Source organism: Taudactylus pleione, unplaced genomic scaffold (genome assembly GCF_031769625.1).
Source record: "Taudactylus pleione unplaced genomic scaffold, aTauple2 ptg000053l, whole genome shotgun sequence".
NCBI classification, from domain to species: domain Eukaryota; kingdom Metazoa; phylum Chordata; class Amphibia; order Anura; family Myobatrachidae; genus Taudactylus; species Taudactylus pleione.
Window position 1 is genome coordinate 14,656,090 of NW_028284455.1, and position 16,328 is coordinate 14,672,417.

The 16,328-nt window shown below is 42.6% G+C and overlaps 1 protein-coding gene across 1 annotated transcript in view; it reads right to left on the reverse strand.

Moving 5' to 3' along the window:
* Positions 1 to 6,183: 6,183 nt before the first annotated feature.
* Positions 6,184 to 16,328, reverse strand: part of SGO1 (shugoshin 1) — a 34,484-nt gene continuing 24,339 nt past the window's right edge. Inside the window, exons 7-10 of the mRNA XM_088462733.1 lie at positions 11,793 to 12,647; positions 11,097 to 11,267; positions 8,643 to 8,841; positions 6,184 to 7,640 (exon numbers count right to left, since the gene is read on the reverse strand). Of these exons, the coding sequence (XP_088318859.1) occupies positions 7,502 to 7,640; positions 8,643 to 8,841; positions 11,097 to 11,267; positions 11,793 to 12,647 (1,364 nt within the window). The 3' untranslated portion in view covers positions 6,184 to 7,501. The remainder of the gene's footprint in view (positions 7,641 to 8,642; positions 8,842 to 11,096; positions 11,268 to 11,792; positions 12,648 to 16,328) is intronic.

The window sequence follows — 16,328 nt, forward strand, 5'->3', positions numbered from 1 at the left end:
CCTCTAAGTGGTCCACCAACTGACCCCGAAAGAGGAAAGACTGTGGCGTCACCCTTAACATCCTTAAAAAAAGGCATATTTGGATTTAGACGCCGGAGGAACTTCGTCCTCAATTACCAAAGCGGTGCGGACTGCCCGAATAAGTCCAGGAATATATACCTTGGACCTAGCGTCCACCTCCTTAGTACGGAGAGAGTCCTGGTTGGAAAGATCCGGAATCTCCCCATCATTGGACGTCACTTCGTCATCCTCATAAGGAGCAGACAGACGCCACCGGCCTCTTATGTGGCCGCAACACAGACTCCCCTTGTAACACATCCAACAAGTGCTGTACAGAACTAGTCAGGGAATTAACCCACGCCGGCTCCTGAGAGAGCGGGAGAGGGGAAATAGGGAGATTGCGGGGTACCATCAATTGCCTCGGGAAACCCTGCACGGGTGACGACACCACTGATTGCTGGGACAATCCCATCTGTGAGAACGCGGGCTGCGGAGCTAACTGGCCCACCAAGGTTGTAAGCGCCTGAGCGAAACAAGCCCAGGGCGGCTCCTGTACCGGTGCTGGGACCGTAATTGGCTGCGCCAATAAAAAACACTGCCGGCATAAACCCTCCGCGCTACCCTCCCCCTCCGCTATAGGTACTTTACACGTAGTACACTGAAGCCGGAGAGGAAAGTCACTTTCAGACATGATGGTGGAAAGTATGTGACCCCTCTTCACCAATACTTTTTTGTATAGTGAGAGACCACCCTGCAGCACCGCACGGGCTTTAGCAGAAAGAGCAGGGACAGTAATAAGGCTGACAGTTAGAAAGTAAAAAGTACAGGCAGCAGCGCTAGCACAGTCACATACAATGCAAAGAAAATCAATTCCTGCACCAACAGCGCTGATAAATCAACTACACAGACACCGAGTCTGGTAGGACACAACGCTGCACACACAGACCTGACCACAGCGGAGGAGAGGTATGCGGGGGGGACCAAGACCACGATGCCTCCGTCCAGACTTCCAGGAGCGTTCACCATGCGTTCTAGAAGATGGCCACCGAGGAGCATAGAGGAGGCTGGCCTGAGGGAGGAGCGCTGCCACAGGGCCAGTCGGCGTGTGCAGAGAGGGCTGTGTGCAGCGGGGGAGGCGCCGGCTGTGAGACAGGGAAGGCGCGCTCCCCTGGCATGCATTTAACCCCATGGATGCCGCAGCGCTACCGCTCTGCCGCGGTCCTGCTGTCCCAGAGAGGTAGTGGAAGCGCAGGTTAGTACCTGGCTCCACGCTGCAGCCAGTCCCCAGGGAGCCCCCTGCCTGGGGACTCTAGACCATGTATCAGCGGGGACCCACAGCGGGACCCCGCTGCTTACCTGCTGTCCCCCTTAAATCCGGCCATGGTCCTAAACATCTGGGGTCACCGCTAGCTGTGACCCCAGATGCCTACCAGCATCCCCAGATCGGTACCGGCGGGGGTGTAGGGAAGACAGCATGGACGTCAGGACTGACTGTCCATGCTGTACTTCCAGATGTGCAGCCACAGCTGCATTGTTGAAAAACTTCATGGCCCCCCTCTAACAGGTGCATCGGACTCCGGCCGGGCACCAAACTAAACTGAGATGCCTTGGCTCGGGGGCGGGGTATAGGAGGGGGACCCTAGTGCATCCTGGGAGGCTGAAAACTTAACTCTATGGTGCCCGATGCCTGACGTCATCACCTATACCCCAAGGTATCCTGTGGATACCCTATGGACCCTGAAGTAGAAAGCTAGATATCATGATAAATATTTCAGTGAAGCTTTCAGTGTGTACAACCAAAATCATTTGACCTGCACTACAGAAAGTTGGAGGGAAATCTATCAACGATATCTATGGTTGTTCAAGTTGTTCCGTGTGTATGCAGCATTAGCTTTTGGCGGCACCTCCTCTTCCTCTATACTGAGGACAGATCTAATCGCTCTCACCAGAGGGGGGACATCCACAGAGGATTGATGGTCTTCTTCCACTAAGACCCAGAACTCTGGAGTATCAGAGTTTGATGAGGAGGGAGAGTCAGAATCTGTCTGAAGAGAACCTCTCTTATGCCCCTGCCTCTTTACTGCCACTAGTTTATCCGCCTGTACCACCTGCTGCAGGGCCATAGACGGCAGCATATTCTGTCTAGAATGAGCAGAAGAATCAAACCAACAGGGATTCATAGGGGACATGTACATAGATGGATGCAATTGCTGTGGGCATCCCACAGTAGGAGGCAATATTGTGGTAGGAGCACGAGACGCTGCCACCTTATCCACCATATGCAACAAAACCTGCGACCAAGACGCCACCAAAGATGGCTCTTGTGTAGAGGTGCAGGTGTACCAGATAGGAAAGGTGGCTGTTTACAACAGGCACTATACATTTCATCTTGCACAAAATCCTGTTCAGAGAGGCCTGCCAAACAGGATTTACATGACTTGAGCACCGGAGTCTTACCATTCTCGCCTTTACCCTCAGACATGCCAATGTGTGATCGGTATAAGGTGTACAATATAAATGCCACGTGACCCACTTCACATAAAAACTCCACACACCTTTTCAGAGGGATAAGGAGAAACAGTGATAGATATAACTGACAGTTTTGAAAACAAAAAAAAAAGACAGTATATATACACAGCAGCTAGCATGAAAGTCACATACAATGCATAAATACAAACATTGCTATTGCAAATTGTCTCTGAATTAACTGACCAGCCCCATCAGGGTATTGGCAGGACATAGAGCGCTATATACCAGACCCAGAGGAGAGGTATACAGGGAGACAGACCAGACCTCAAACAACCAGCCTGCAGCAGTACACACAACTGTGAACTGCGAGCAGCTCACACACGAGGTAGTCAGAAGTAGCAACCCAGACGCGGGAATCTGTAACCGGAAGTTGCGTATAGGTCGTATAGGGAGCACCTATCTCCCCTAAGCTGCGATTTTGATGGCATGAGTACGCTGGCCTCACAGTAGTTGACGCTAACTAGTGCGCTCTAGTGAGTCTACGCCCCATCGCAGGCGACAGACGATATGGCCCCGGCCGCCTTAGTGAGTACACGTTATACAAGGCCTTCACCCGCGGCCGCCTCTGGTGCGTCTCCTACGCCGGAGACCTGGACTGCGTCGTGCACAATTCCCCTCACAAGGAATCTCTTACCTGCCATCTCCGTAAATTCGATTGCAGTCCGGACCCCGGCGACGCTGGCGCTGCTAGCTAAGCCTCACCGAAATCTCCAGGGCATATAGCAGTACTGGTGTTTCGGCATCAGCGGAGGTTGATGGAGTCGCAGCACCTGCGTCCTATTCAGCGCTTAGTACTGCTAGACTCAGAAGTGCAAAAAACTAAGGTAAATTATAAAAAAAAAGAGCCTGGGATTGCCTATGCAGTCCCACTGTTAAACAGGTGCGTCTGGATACTCGCCACGCACCAAACAAAAAACTGAATGCCTGTGGCTGGAGGCGGGGTATATAGGGTGGAGGACTCTCAGGGTAACACTCAAGCAGGAGTAGTCAACATGCAGGCCTCCAGCTGCTGTGGAACTACACATTCCAGCATGCCCTAATAGCAAAACTGGCAGGACATGCTGGGATGTTTAGTTCCACAGCAGCTGGAGGGCTGAACGTTTAATACCCCTGCACTAAAGGAAATGCCCTTAAACCTCTTTTCCACTTCATGGTGTCCAAGAGAAAGGGGAATCATCTGATGTGCATTGTACAAATCACATATTGTGCAAAAAGGTACCACTTATAAACATCACCTCAATATGATGCAATCCAGCTATCTGTCCCACACCTGAATCCTGACTTATTCATTCACAGTTCTGGGGAAGAGGCTGAATGGTTGTGCACAGCATTATTGTTGAATGCAACATATTGGTCAGTGGGGAAAGCCGAAACTTCGCAATTCAGTATATAAGATATGAGGTCATCAGGGTTTCATCCAGCAGGAAAACATGTTATGTAACAAAGGCACACTTCATCCACTGGTTCCATGAACATGACCGTTCAGAGTACGCCAATGGCCTGCACTCTCACCAGATATATACATACACACTCATGCAAAGTACTCTGCACATGTGGCTGGACCACCACTATCCATACACTAATTATTCTCAGTGCACACTTGCACCAGTCATACTACAGTAGGTGTGAAAGTGCCATCAGAAAACAGGCTTATTAATGCTTCCACACAAATCTGCTTAGCTCAATTCTGTTCACATCTCTTTAGTGAACATGGTCTACATGAGAATGGCCCATTAATGCTCTGTATGCCTCTTCAGTTGCAAGTGTAGATGCAAATGAAATGTGTATGACTGCATCAGACTGGTACTAGCATCAGAACACTACACCATGAGGGAGATGTATTACCTGGTGTTATGGGGTTTAGTGGTATCAGTGCACAATATTTGCGCCAATAGTTTCTCCCCCATGTTCTAATGTGTGTCTCTTTGAGATGACGTGAGCGCTATGCACCCCAGTCATCATCAGCACGGCTATCTACTACATAGCACACCGATGTGCTAGGCAATGTATGAACAGCCAGAGGCACTGTCCATTTTGACAGTTGCCGTTGCCACAACACCACTGTCCCTGGCTGCGGCAGCTGCTGGGCTGCATGCGAGGTCTTACGCATGCCCAGTGGAGCCTGCAGGGAGGCGAGACAGTGCATCAGCACTAGGCTGATGTGCTGTGGCCTCTGGAAGGGATCGCTGGAGGGGAGTTTGCACTCCCCCCACTCCGGCAGACTAGATGTTTATATATCTAGTCACTACGGCTTCCCGCTTCACCTCGGTAAAGAGGTGAACCAGGAAGAGTCCTAGGCGTTCGATTCGTTCCGGTATAATACATACCCCCCGTTCCAAGAAACTGAGGCCACGGTGGGTAGAGCAACAACAAAATCAGATCACTAAAGATTGGAAAACATTTTTCCTGATCCGATTAAGCTCCAATTTTGCAAGCAAATGGTAGTCAGAACTGTTCAGGTGCAACACAATTGTAGGGAATGTTTTCTTGGCACATTTAGGTCCTTTAATACCAAGTGTGCATCATTGTCACAGCATACCTAATGTAGCATCCTTTTATGATCATAGTCTACCCCTCTTCTAATGGTTACTTCTGGCAGGACAATGTGCAGTGTGTAAAAAACACACATCTACAGCTGGTTCCATAACATGACATTGAGTTCAGTGTACTCCAATGGCCTCGTGTCCAATCTCAATGCAGTAGAGCACCCTTGGAATGTGGTCGAACAAACGTATCGCAGTATGAATTTGCAACTATTGTGCCATTATGTTACATGAGCCAGAATAATCAAGAAAAGTTTCCAGCACCTAATTGAATCCATGTCACAAATAATTCAGGCTGTTCTGGGGGCAGGGGTCCTAGCCAGTACTAGAATAGTGTACCTAAAAGTGGTCATCGAGTGCAGTATTATCTGTATATTAAAACTCAATAGCATAAGTCCTTTGTGACTTGTTATGCACACATATAATGCTTAAACATTAATAGTTACACTTAGCCATGATGGTTCTCAGGTTTTGAAAGGGTACTTACAATTGCTATGGAATCTTCTGTGGGTGATGGGAGTTTAGAACCAAATAGTTGTAATTTGGCATAAAATGTAATGGGACAGATTCACAGTCAATTTGTTCCCAATATAATTGGTGGCGATTTGGGGAATGAATTTTGGGAAAAACAATAACTTTGGGAGAATTGGATGCTTCATAATAGGTCTTAAATAACATGTTCAATAATGTATTGAGCTCTATACTATAGTATAACTATACTATAGTTTTTAATTGGAAGAGAGTCTAATGTAGTATATATTTTGATGTCATTCAGAAGCGCATTAGCCTTTAGCAAAACAGTTGGGAGCACTTTAAAATACAACTCTTCTCCCTTTATTTGCACATCGAAACACAATTGATGTGTCTTAGTGGAGTTGACTGAAAGCCATTTATTTGGGTCTAGTGAGATTCTGATAAAAATTATATATTACTTTGTCTAGACAACATTTTATTACCTCCCCCTCCCTGTTTTGTCCTGTACTCAAGTATCCTAAGAATCAGAATTTAATTAAAAACAAAAAAAAAAAAAACAGAGGGAAGGAAAACAAATGCAGGTATTCAAATATTTAAACAGACAGACGGCAAATTAGACATTTTTTTTTTACAATTTATTATGAAATCTGACGAGAAGACATAAAAACACAAATTGACAATTTTGCTGAAAGTTATTAAAAGGGAAGGACACAAATAAAAAGGGACACACGAAATAACGTTTGATCACCAGTCGGGACTTGAAAAACATGTTTAAGCAATTGTTTGTAGCATCATCGTAATCTTTCTAAACAAAACAAAAAATGTAAGATAGAAAACCAATGTTGCTTTTGGCCTGTTTCACATTGTGGAAAACAGAATATATAGAAACCCTCCAAAAGTGGCTCTCCTTTTGCGGTTTCTATTTGAAAGAACAGCATGTATATATACACGCACACACATTCTCATGTTAATTGGTACCACCCATAGAACGTCCTATGGTATATGGAGACAAAAGGCTGCATTTTATAGTACTATTCAAAAACAAAATGTATATAGGCAAGGGTCACGATTCTATTAAATGCGAAGTGAATAGCGCCAGGAATCAGCTCCCGGAGCTATTCAATTAATTTGCGCTGCTAAGTCCAACTAAGGATTTCTACTCGCATCCCTCCGGGGATGCGAGCAGAAATCAGACAAAAGTCTAGGCGCGATGCTGTTTTCTGCTCTTCGCGCCGGGAAAACAGCATCGCGCTGGGAAGTTGGAGAATTCTCGTTCTCGGGCCTAAACACCCTGTTAAAGGCGAGAGGACGAGCCTTCCCCGACCTAACTTCTCGCAGAATTGAATAGCTCTGGGAGCTCATTCCCGGCGCAATTCACTTTGCGTTTAATTGAATCGTGCCCAAAGAATATTAATGACTTGTGACAACCCTAACATGTTCTGTGGGGCCAAGCAGAACATGGCAGTCACTTTCAAATGAGCCAGTTTTGTCATATCAAACGTTAGTGAAAAAAACTTCTGTAATAGGTTGATAAAACTGTATAGCAGGCATAGACAACCTGTGGGTATCGGGCAGTGTCCCAACATACCCAACCACAGCATGCTGGGGCTTGTAGCTTCATACCACCTGGGATAGATGATTGTTGCAGAGGATATGGTGTATAGACCACAGTTAGAGGTCAGTTGTTGTACATAGACCTTTCTCGCTATTAAAAGAAAGGTGTACTGGATGTGTACATGTAAATATTTACAAATGAATATATGTGCATCTTTAAATAAGCAGAGCAATCCAAAAATGACAACATCATATTTCAAGAAAATTCAATGTCCTCCAGATGCTGAAAATAACTAGGAATATACACGTTAAGAGCCAAACTAACCCATTAATGAGCACAATACCACCTGACTGCGTATATACATGTAGTACAATCACTTGTCAGTTTAGATCTCAAACTCTTATCTACAGCCAACAAATGCTTCATTGTATCTGGCAAGAGATTTTCTACTAAGTGAATTGCGCTGTGATTTACTGTTCTTGAAAATGGGCGAACTTAAAAATTCATTATCTGTAAATGGATCACCTCTGCGGAGCTTCCTGTAAAGAAAAAAATATATACATAATTTTGAAGATCTCTGCTGTATAGATTGGAGAAACCTTTTAAATTTTGCCTCATTTATATAAACCTATGAATCTTGAGAAATTTGTGCCGGCCTCGCTGTCCCTATCCAAGCTGAACAATCCGGAATACATAACTGGCCATCACAAATCTGTATATTGTACTTCATGATTGAGCCATTATTAAATTAAAGGTTTTAACAGGTCACTTCCAGATCTCTCGATCCATACTTTTGTTTTTAAAAGAAATATCCATTAAGGACTCTGTCCTCTCAGTGCATATGCTGATCATTACTTCTGGTTTGCAGAGATTAGAGTGAATGAAGTTAGAGTTACGCTCTGGTATACATTTTAAGCCTCTGAAGTCATGACTGGAGTTTCACAATGTGAGAGACAGCGATGAATACTAACATACCCCCATAGCATGTTATGAAGCTGTGCATGGGAGTTCTAAATACCGGGAACCAGTTCTAATGGTATAATACACCATTAACTTGGGCAATTACAAGGAATTCAGTCATTTTATGCATGACTATACTGCTATAATTTGGTCACTGCTTGCAAATTGGTTGCTTTACAAACCAAAAATTACAATTTGACTTTAATTGATGCTGCCAATGATAAATAATTGGAAACCTTTACATAGTAGTTCAGTTCCAAATTATTGTGCTAAGTAAAACTTGAACATAGGATGACCACCATTACAAGAAACAGCAGATGACAGAGCCTCACTTTACCAAATCTTAAAACCGTATATTAACAAAGAGCATTAATATGAACTGGTCACCCAATGTAGGAGAAGCATCCATGCTGTGGGTGGAGACTATACACAACCAATCTGCCAGTAACATTACCTATGAGCTGGACACCAGCTGTATTATTGAAACCTCACATCCAAAAGTGCAGAGGCTAGTCATACACCAATCTTACTGACAGACATTTATGAGTATTAAGCCACAAACTTCAAATACGTATACTCACTTGCTGAGCTTTGGCTCTGCATAATTGACTATTCCTGTACATCGCCTCTTCCTCATGCAACTTCCAGACATTTTCCTTTCATCATCGATGGGACAAGGTAGAGAACGTTTCTTTGCTTCTGTACTCCCTGAGATTGCAGAAAAATTCGTAACATCAGATAGGCTGATCCGTTGAGTTCGGGGAGCGCCTTTAGGAACATCTGAAATATGTTAAATAAATAATATACACCAGTCCAGAGTGGCAGACCAAAAAGTTGTTTATAAGTCTAAGAGCTGAGACGCAAGTAAGCCAAGACCTTGTTTCGATATGTATACAGATGTACGCTGTGAGTAAATTCTACCAAGACCAAGTGACTGTGCTAAATACAGTGCATCCTGGAAAATCTTAAAAAAAAAAAAGTTAGGACACAATTAGCCCAGCGGGTGTTATCGAGACCATATGCCGCATTTACGGTAGCTCTCGATTACTGTTCGCTGCCCCATAGAGCGAGTCCAGGGTGAGAAAGGAGCAAGATAGGGATATAGTCAGCAACGGAAAAAAAAAAAAAAAAAGATTAAAATAAAATCCAAAACACAAGACAAAAAGGTGGGTTACACAACTCTTAGCTCAGGAGTTCTGTGCAGAGAGTTTAAAACCAAGTGAGGTTTGCCTATACAGATCATACACTATTGCTCAAGTCAACTCCCAGGCAATACTGCTGCACAGAGTGTCTCTCTTTCAAAAAGTGCATCTTGTTCACACAAATAAAACAATTGGTGGCAACAACTCTACATTGCTAGCTTGCATTGATCAATTTGATGTACGACATTTGTACATCTGTGTGCTAGGAGTCCGAATCTGTATACAAAGTGCTACGATGCAGAAGCCACGGCTTTGTCTCGCACCAAGTTCTGTTGTGCTTCATCTGCAACTTTGTACATGTTTAAAACAAATTCAGTGTTTTTTTGTTTCATCTACGATGCGAATAAGACACAATCCCCATGAACCCGGCTGCCTCACACTGTATGGTGTATAGATGCTAGGGTGTATATTTAGTAAATTGAGTTTTTAGAAGTGGAGATGTTGCCCATAGCAACCAATCAAATTCTACTTAACATTTAAATAGCACCTTGATGGTAGCTAAAATCTGATTGGTTGCTATGGGCAACCTCTCCACTTCTAAAAACTCTCACTTTAGTAAATATACCCCTATGTGTATGAGTACACATCTATATATTGCTCACCCCACATTTGAAATGGAATGTAAGGAAAATAAATTTATGCAGAAAACTAGCTTTTTTTTGTAAATAAGTAACCATTCTGAAATATATGGTGATTTAAATATATCAAAATGTTCTAAAATAATGCATTGCCCTCAAACATGAGTCTGCCTCCACAGTAGAATATTAAGGCTTAAGGTGCATACACACACACAACAATTTTTTGAACGATTATCGATATCGTTTATCGTTCAAGCGCGTTCAGTCAGACTGACCAACTCAACAATTTTCAGTAAGGGAATATGCAAAAATAGTTTGTAGTTCAAAAAAAATCATTCATTACATTTACTATATGAACGATTTTCGTTCATTTTTCCCTTGAAAAAAATTAACGAGAATAGTTTACTAAAATCGTTCATTTACTAAATCATGTGTGTATGCAGCTATAGTAATAAGTAATAGTTAGAAATCTGTAGTGTGAAGTCTCTGAAACAGAAGGTTTTTTAGGGGAGGTTACAGGATTTACACGGAATAAGATATGCGCTGCCATTCCAAAGGGCTCTTACACTGCGGCAGTGTACAAAGTAACATGTAGCCCACACTGCGTGTCCAACATATACCAAAAAAACTGATATCCATTTTAATATAATTTCACAATAAATTTGCTTAAAACTAATATTCTGAAAGACAGATTTCTGTATGAAGAGGGCATGTGTTTTTATTTTTATAATTATCAATATCCAAATCTGGGTGTCCTCTCCAGGTTGGTTAAGTGTATAGCATTAAGGTATCGCACACAGTTTGGATACAGGATGTCACAGGGTCTCCTAACTTTATTAGCAGTCCAACAATAGTAATATTGGGATTAAAAACCAACAGCCCTCTCCAGACCTTACCTTCTGTACATTACTCTATCTAGCCTGAATTGGACTTTAAAACCAAATTGAACTAATTCAGTTGCAAGTCTTCAATACATTAGGGAGCATTCCAGTAAAGTACTCTACACTATACATGGGCTATATGTTGGATTCGCAGATTGGCCAAATCACTAATAATCTATTGGTTTATGTTCTGTATACAGGTTAAACGCAAGTCTGTCACTGAATAGCGCCAGGCACTTTACATTGGGGAACAGATTGCGCAAGTCAACCCATGGCTAATGGACCTGTCCTAGAGTAGGAAACCTTAAAGAGAATTATTATAAGCAGACAAAATGCAAACGGATAAAGGAGGAAGGGTAATAAAGCAGACATACCTAGATTCCTGTCTGAGGCATGGATTAAGGTATCTTGGAGAGCCAGGACATCTGTATTTTCCTTGTGTACTTCTGCTGTATGCAGATGTTTTTTTCCAAACATGGTTCCAGCTTCATTTTCCACTTGAACTTTTAAGATGTTTCTTGTACTATTCTTTTCTCTAGCAATATCTAAAGAAATAATGTTAAAAAAAGCCTAACTTATGAAAAAAAAAAGTTTAAATTGAGTGTGAGGACACATGAGCATTATAAATTTATTTATAGAGATAGGTATAAAAATACTTCTGTGCAGCCTGTTTTTTTCTTTTTAGATTATTCTAGAATTGGTCATTATTTTTGAAAGCTGCATTAATTGGTTATTACAGATATAACTCAGCTGCTGGTTGGCCTGTGGTTACAGCTATTTAATTTAACTGGTTTAAAATCCTATTCGAACAGAATACAAAAAGGAATGAATGACTTAATTGATATAATTTTACCCCAAGTTAGCTAGACAGTCCTCAAACAGTAGCCATCATATAGGTTTACAAATAATAAAAAAAACACACACAAAACTTGTTTAAAATCACCCAAACAGTACCATACAAATCAAAATTAACTGCTGATTTTTAAATCAGACAGACAATCACTAAACTAGTTGAGAAAGTTAACTATTCAGTAATCAATAAAAAAAAAACAAAAAAAAAAAACACATACCTTGTTTAGTTTGCTCGCCGCCTTTATTTTCAGTTTTCTCAGCTAGCTGTGGCTGAGCAGCTTTGCCTCTTTTGGATCGCGGTCTTAAAGGAAGCGACACAACGTTTTGTTCAACATTTCGATTTTTTGCCTTGACCTTAGATGGCATGTACAAGCTGCCATTTAACTCTTCTTCACTGCTGCTGATGTTTTGATCAGAGTGGTCTTCCACTGGGTCTGGGTCATCTTTAGGAAGCTCCTCTTCTGGATCATTTCCTGGCTTATTTGGCTGGAATGGCATGACATGTATGCTCTCCTCCAAGACAAAGTCGTAAGCATCACCTGAATTTATAGAAATGTTAGTTTTCTCCTTGGAAACTACTGGCTTGCTTGGTCCCCTTTCTCTGCTCTTTGATCTAGTCCTTGGTTTTGACTTTTCCCAAGGCTTTTTCAGCTGGACAGTATCTGCTCTGCTTTTTCTGACCTCCTTCCTACCTGTGCGAGATTTTTTTATGTTTTTATTAAGTGCTGGCTTTGATTTAGGTTCAGGTGTCGAACTTGACAATTCAGGCATTTTTATAAAAGTGAGAAGTTCATCTTTTGCTGGACTTGGATCAGGATATATGTCCATTATTTCATCATTATTACTTTCTTTTTCCACAGGGACAATGTTTTCTGGTTCAGGAAGATGGCTCGCCAAATTTAAGTGCTGACTTTGCTCCAGTGGCTCAAATTTAGAAGTTTCCTCTATGCAAACATTTAAGCTAGAAGGGCGGCGTCTGACAGACACATTTTTAAAAAAATTCTTCTCATGTTTAACCTTCAATTCAGACTTTTCATCCTCGAATCTTAACGGACTTGAGCTGGATTTCCCTCCTGGTATAAAACAGAACAAAAACACAGATGTAGTGAAAACTAACTGGAAATCATTATATAAATGAAGATTGTATGGTGAAGACAACATTTTAAAAAGCACAGGTTGTTGTACCAAGCAGTGAAAAGAGTAGAGAAGTGGCCATTGGAGAAGTTAGCAACCAACGTTGAGGTAGCTTTTATTAGGAACATTCTATAAAATGAGAGATCAAAGCTGATTGGTTGATATGGGCAACTTTTCCACAGCTTGAAACATTAATCCCTAAAGCAGTGTTCCCCAAACTCTGTCCTCAATACATACTAACAGTCAAGGTTTTAAGGATACCCGTGCTTGGGCACAGATGGTTAAATCAAAATAACTGAGGTACTAATTAAGACACCTGTGCTCAAGTATGGCTATCCTTTAGGTCAGAGGTTGGGAAACCCTGCTCTAAAGTCTTAGCGTACTTTAAGATTTAAGTATCCCATATAGATGTAGCAGAAAAAGCAGATTTTGGCATCCGCATGGGCAGAACTGCGCAGGCTATGTTAAGGGTATAAACATATAAATTGCCTTTTTTTTTTACTTTAAAGGTTGTAATGATATTCGTGAGTGAAGAGTGACAAGCCTTTCAAGATGAACAAGCAAAGGTTTAGCCAAAGGTTATAGGAAATTCTGCTTCCCTCCTAGCTATAATTGTGTCAACTTGTATATCCCACAGGAGAAAGATGTCCAGGGCAATTACCTGACAGCTGGCCAGATCCTTGCTAACACCAGTCATAAAAAGCCCTGTGTCCTGTTTAGGGACAGAGATCAAATAATTATTTATACCAACAGATAGTCAGGCTACAGAGGTGTATGTTTAACCATTTAATCCGTGTGCACGTTTATTGACCTAAGCCACTTCTCAAACTTCAGAAAGGACTGAAAAGTAATTAAGAACCTCTGCCCAAATGACAGAGATCCTGGAGCCCAGCTATAGTGACAATACCCACTGAGCTGACAAGGGTTAAAATCACCCAGGGAGGAATGCTGGAGAGCAGGATAAAACTGATACACTTGTAGTGCAGTGTTAATTTCCGAGAGGCTATCGAGGGTTACAAATTGATCCGGAGTTCTCCATTGGGACTGCTTCGTCCAGTACCACCCAAGTCAAACTGTGTGGTTTGTTTCCTCCCTTTTCTTTTATTCCTTGGAATTGTGAGTAGTTTGTGTGAACCTTTTTATTATTATAATCTTGTAACGATTTGTAACTAAGCTTTGAAGATATTCTTTAATTAAAACATTAATTCTAGTTCTGGAACTGTGTTTTTATGACCCAAGGCCTCATTTGGCCCATGTTACCTATTTTTACGATGATGCGATTAATCGTATAGCAGGTAAGAGCAAAGGCTTACCCTGTATTTAATACTAAAGCTCCATTTTGCTGGTGGGAGTTCGGTTTATTTAACCACGTGTGCTCAAGTAACCGGTATAAGTCACGGGCGACGATTCTCAGATTGGCATATCTGGAGAGATCGGCTGTTGGTCTGTGACACATGTATATTTTTGATAAGTCAATTGAGTAGTTTTTAAACCAAACTGGATTCAAATCCATGTCTGGGCCATAGTATTAACAAAGATCACCCAAAAATCTTTCAGTATTCATGATTACTGGACATTGGAACAGAGCACCACAAAGCTAACCAGGTGCCCTGATCCATTAACCTTCTAGCTAGAGGGTTCCCTCACCCCTGTGCCGAGGCAATTTTCAGACATTAGTGCACGTGACATTCCATCAATATCACCGATTTTTTCTTTAATGCGGTTTAAGCCGGTTTCTGGTGGACAAACCAGATGGGTCATTCCAACCCACTCTCAATCTGAAATGGCTGAATCCTTATCTCCATTTGAAGAAATTCAAGATGGAGTCAGTAAGGACAGTACTTGGTTCTATGGAAAAGGTCCAATTATTGGCATCAGTAGACCTAAAAGATGCCTACCTTCATATTCCCATATGGAGGGGTCAACAATGTCTTCTAAGGTTTGCGGTAGGTGATAGTAATTTTCAGTTTCAGGCTCTGCCTTTCTACCACTCCCAGAGTTTTCACAAGGTCATGGCACACATGAACCTTCTGTAAAGAACAGGGAGTGAATGTGTTAGCATACCTAGAGGGAGTAAGGGAGTCTACGGTGGCCCATTTGCAGTTCACTACAGAACTGTTGCAAACTTTTGGTTGGGTTATAAATTTGCCAAAATCAAATTTGATTCCATCTCAAAAGACAATATTTTGGGGCTCATCTTCAACACACTGGGTCAAAGGGTGTTTCTTGCTCAGGCGAAGGTTCAGGAGCTCTAGTCCAATACAAAGGCGATCCTCGGACTGCCAAGGATTTCAATCCTCAGGTCCATGCAATTACTGCGAAGAATGGTGGCTTCGTTCGAAGCCATACCTTTCACCAGATTTCATACTTGTCCTTTGCAAAACCAATTACAATATCACAGGGTAAAGTCAGACCCTCATCTGAAAAGACAGATGTTTAGATTATCTCTCCAAGTACGGCAGGTCCCTTCGTTGGTGGCTGGAGGAGAGAAATCTGAACAAGGTTTGCATTTTGGTGTTAATGGACTGGATTGTGGTTACCACAGATGTCAGCCTAACAGGCTGGGGTGCTGTGGTACTGGGGAGACACTTTCAAGGTCTCTGGTCCAGCCAGGAATTCTCGCTTCCTATCAATATCTTGGAGCCAAGAGCAGTCCGAAACACACGGATACTGATACAGGCCCAGTCTCTGTGAAAAGGAAAGTCTGTGCGCATACAAAATCGGGCATTGTCACAACAGTTGCTTATATAAAAAAGCAGGGGGGCATTCGCAGCTGGAGCACAATGAAGGAAGTCTCATTCTTCATTGGGCAGAGAAATGGATTTCCGAGATCTCAACAGTTTTCATTCCAGGGGTGGACAACTGGGAGGCAGACTATTTGAGTCGCCATACAGTACACCCAGGCGAATGGGAACTATACCAGGAAATTTTCAGGGAGATCGTTCCATGTGGGGACAGTCAGACAGATCTTATGGCCTCCCATATCAATAAAAAACTACCAAGATACGAAGCTCGCTCCCGGGCCCCCTCAGGCATGTGGATGCCATGATAGCACCTTGATCGTTCCAGTTTGAGTACATATTTCCTCCTCTGGTGATGATCCCAAGGGTATTACGGAGGATTCAATCAGTGGCTCGGCCGGTCATTCTGGTAGCACTGGATTGGCCACGCCGATACTGGTATGTAACCCTACAGAGCATGGTGGCAGACCCCTGCGACCAGATCTATTGATTCAGGGTCCCTGCCGACATCCAGATTTGCCTCAATTGGCTTTGCCAGCATGGTTCTTAAAATCAAGATCTAAAGGTTTTCCCAAATCTGTGGCAAATACCATGATCCAGGCTCGTAAGCCAGTCACGTCAAAAATATATCATCGCATCTGGAAGAGGTATATTTATTGGTGAGAACAGAACAAGTTTAAGCTCGAGATTTTTTGTTTATCCCGGCCTTTGTCTTTATTACAGGATGGAGTAGCAAGGGGACTTGGGTTATCCTTGCTCAAAGGACAGGTATCAGTCCTATCTATCCTGTTTCAAAGGAAATTGGCTGTTATTCCTGATGTACAAAGTAACCTTCAGGGGGTAACTCGCATACAACCTCCATATGTTCCACCAATTCCA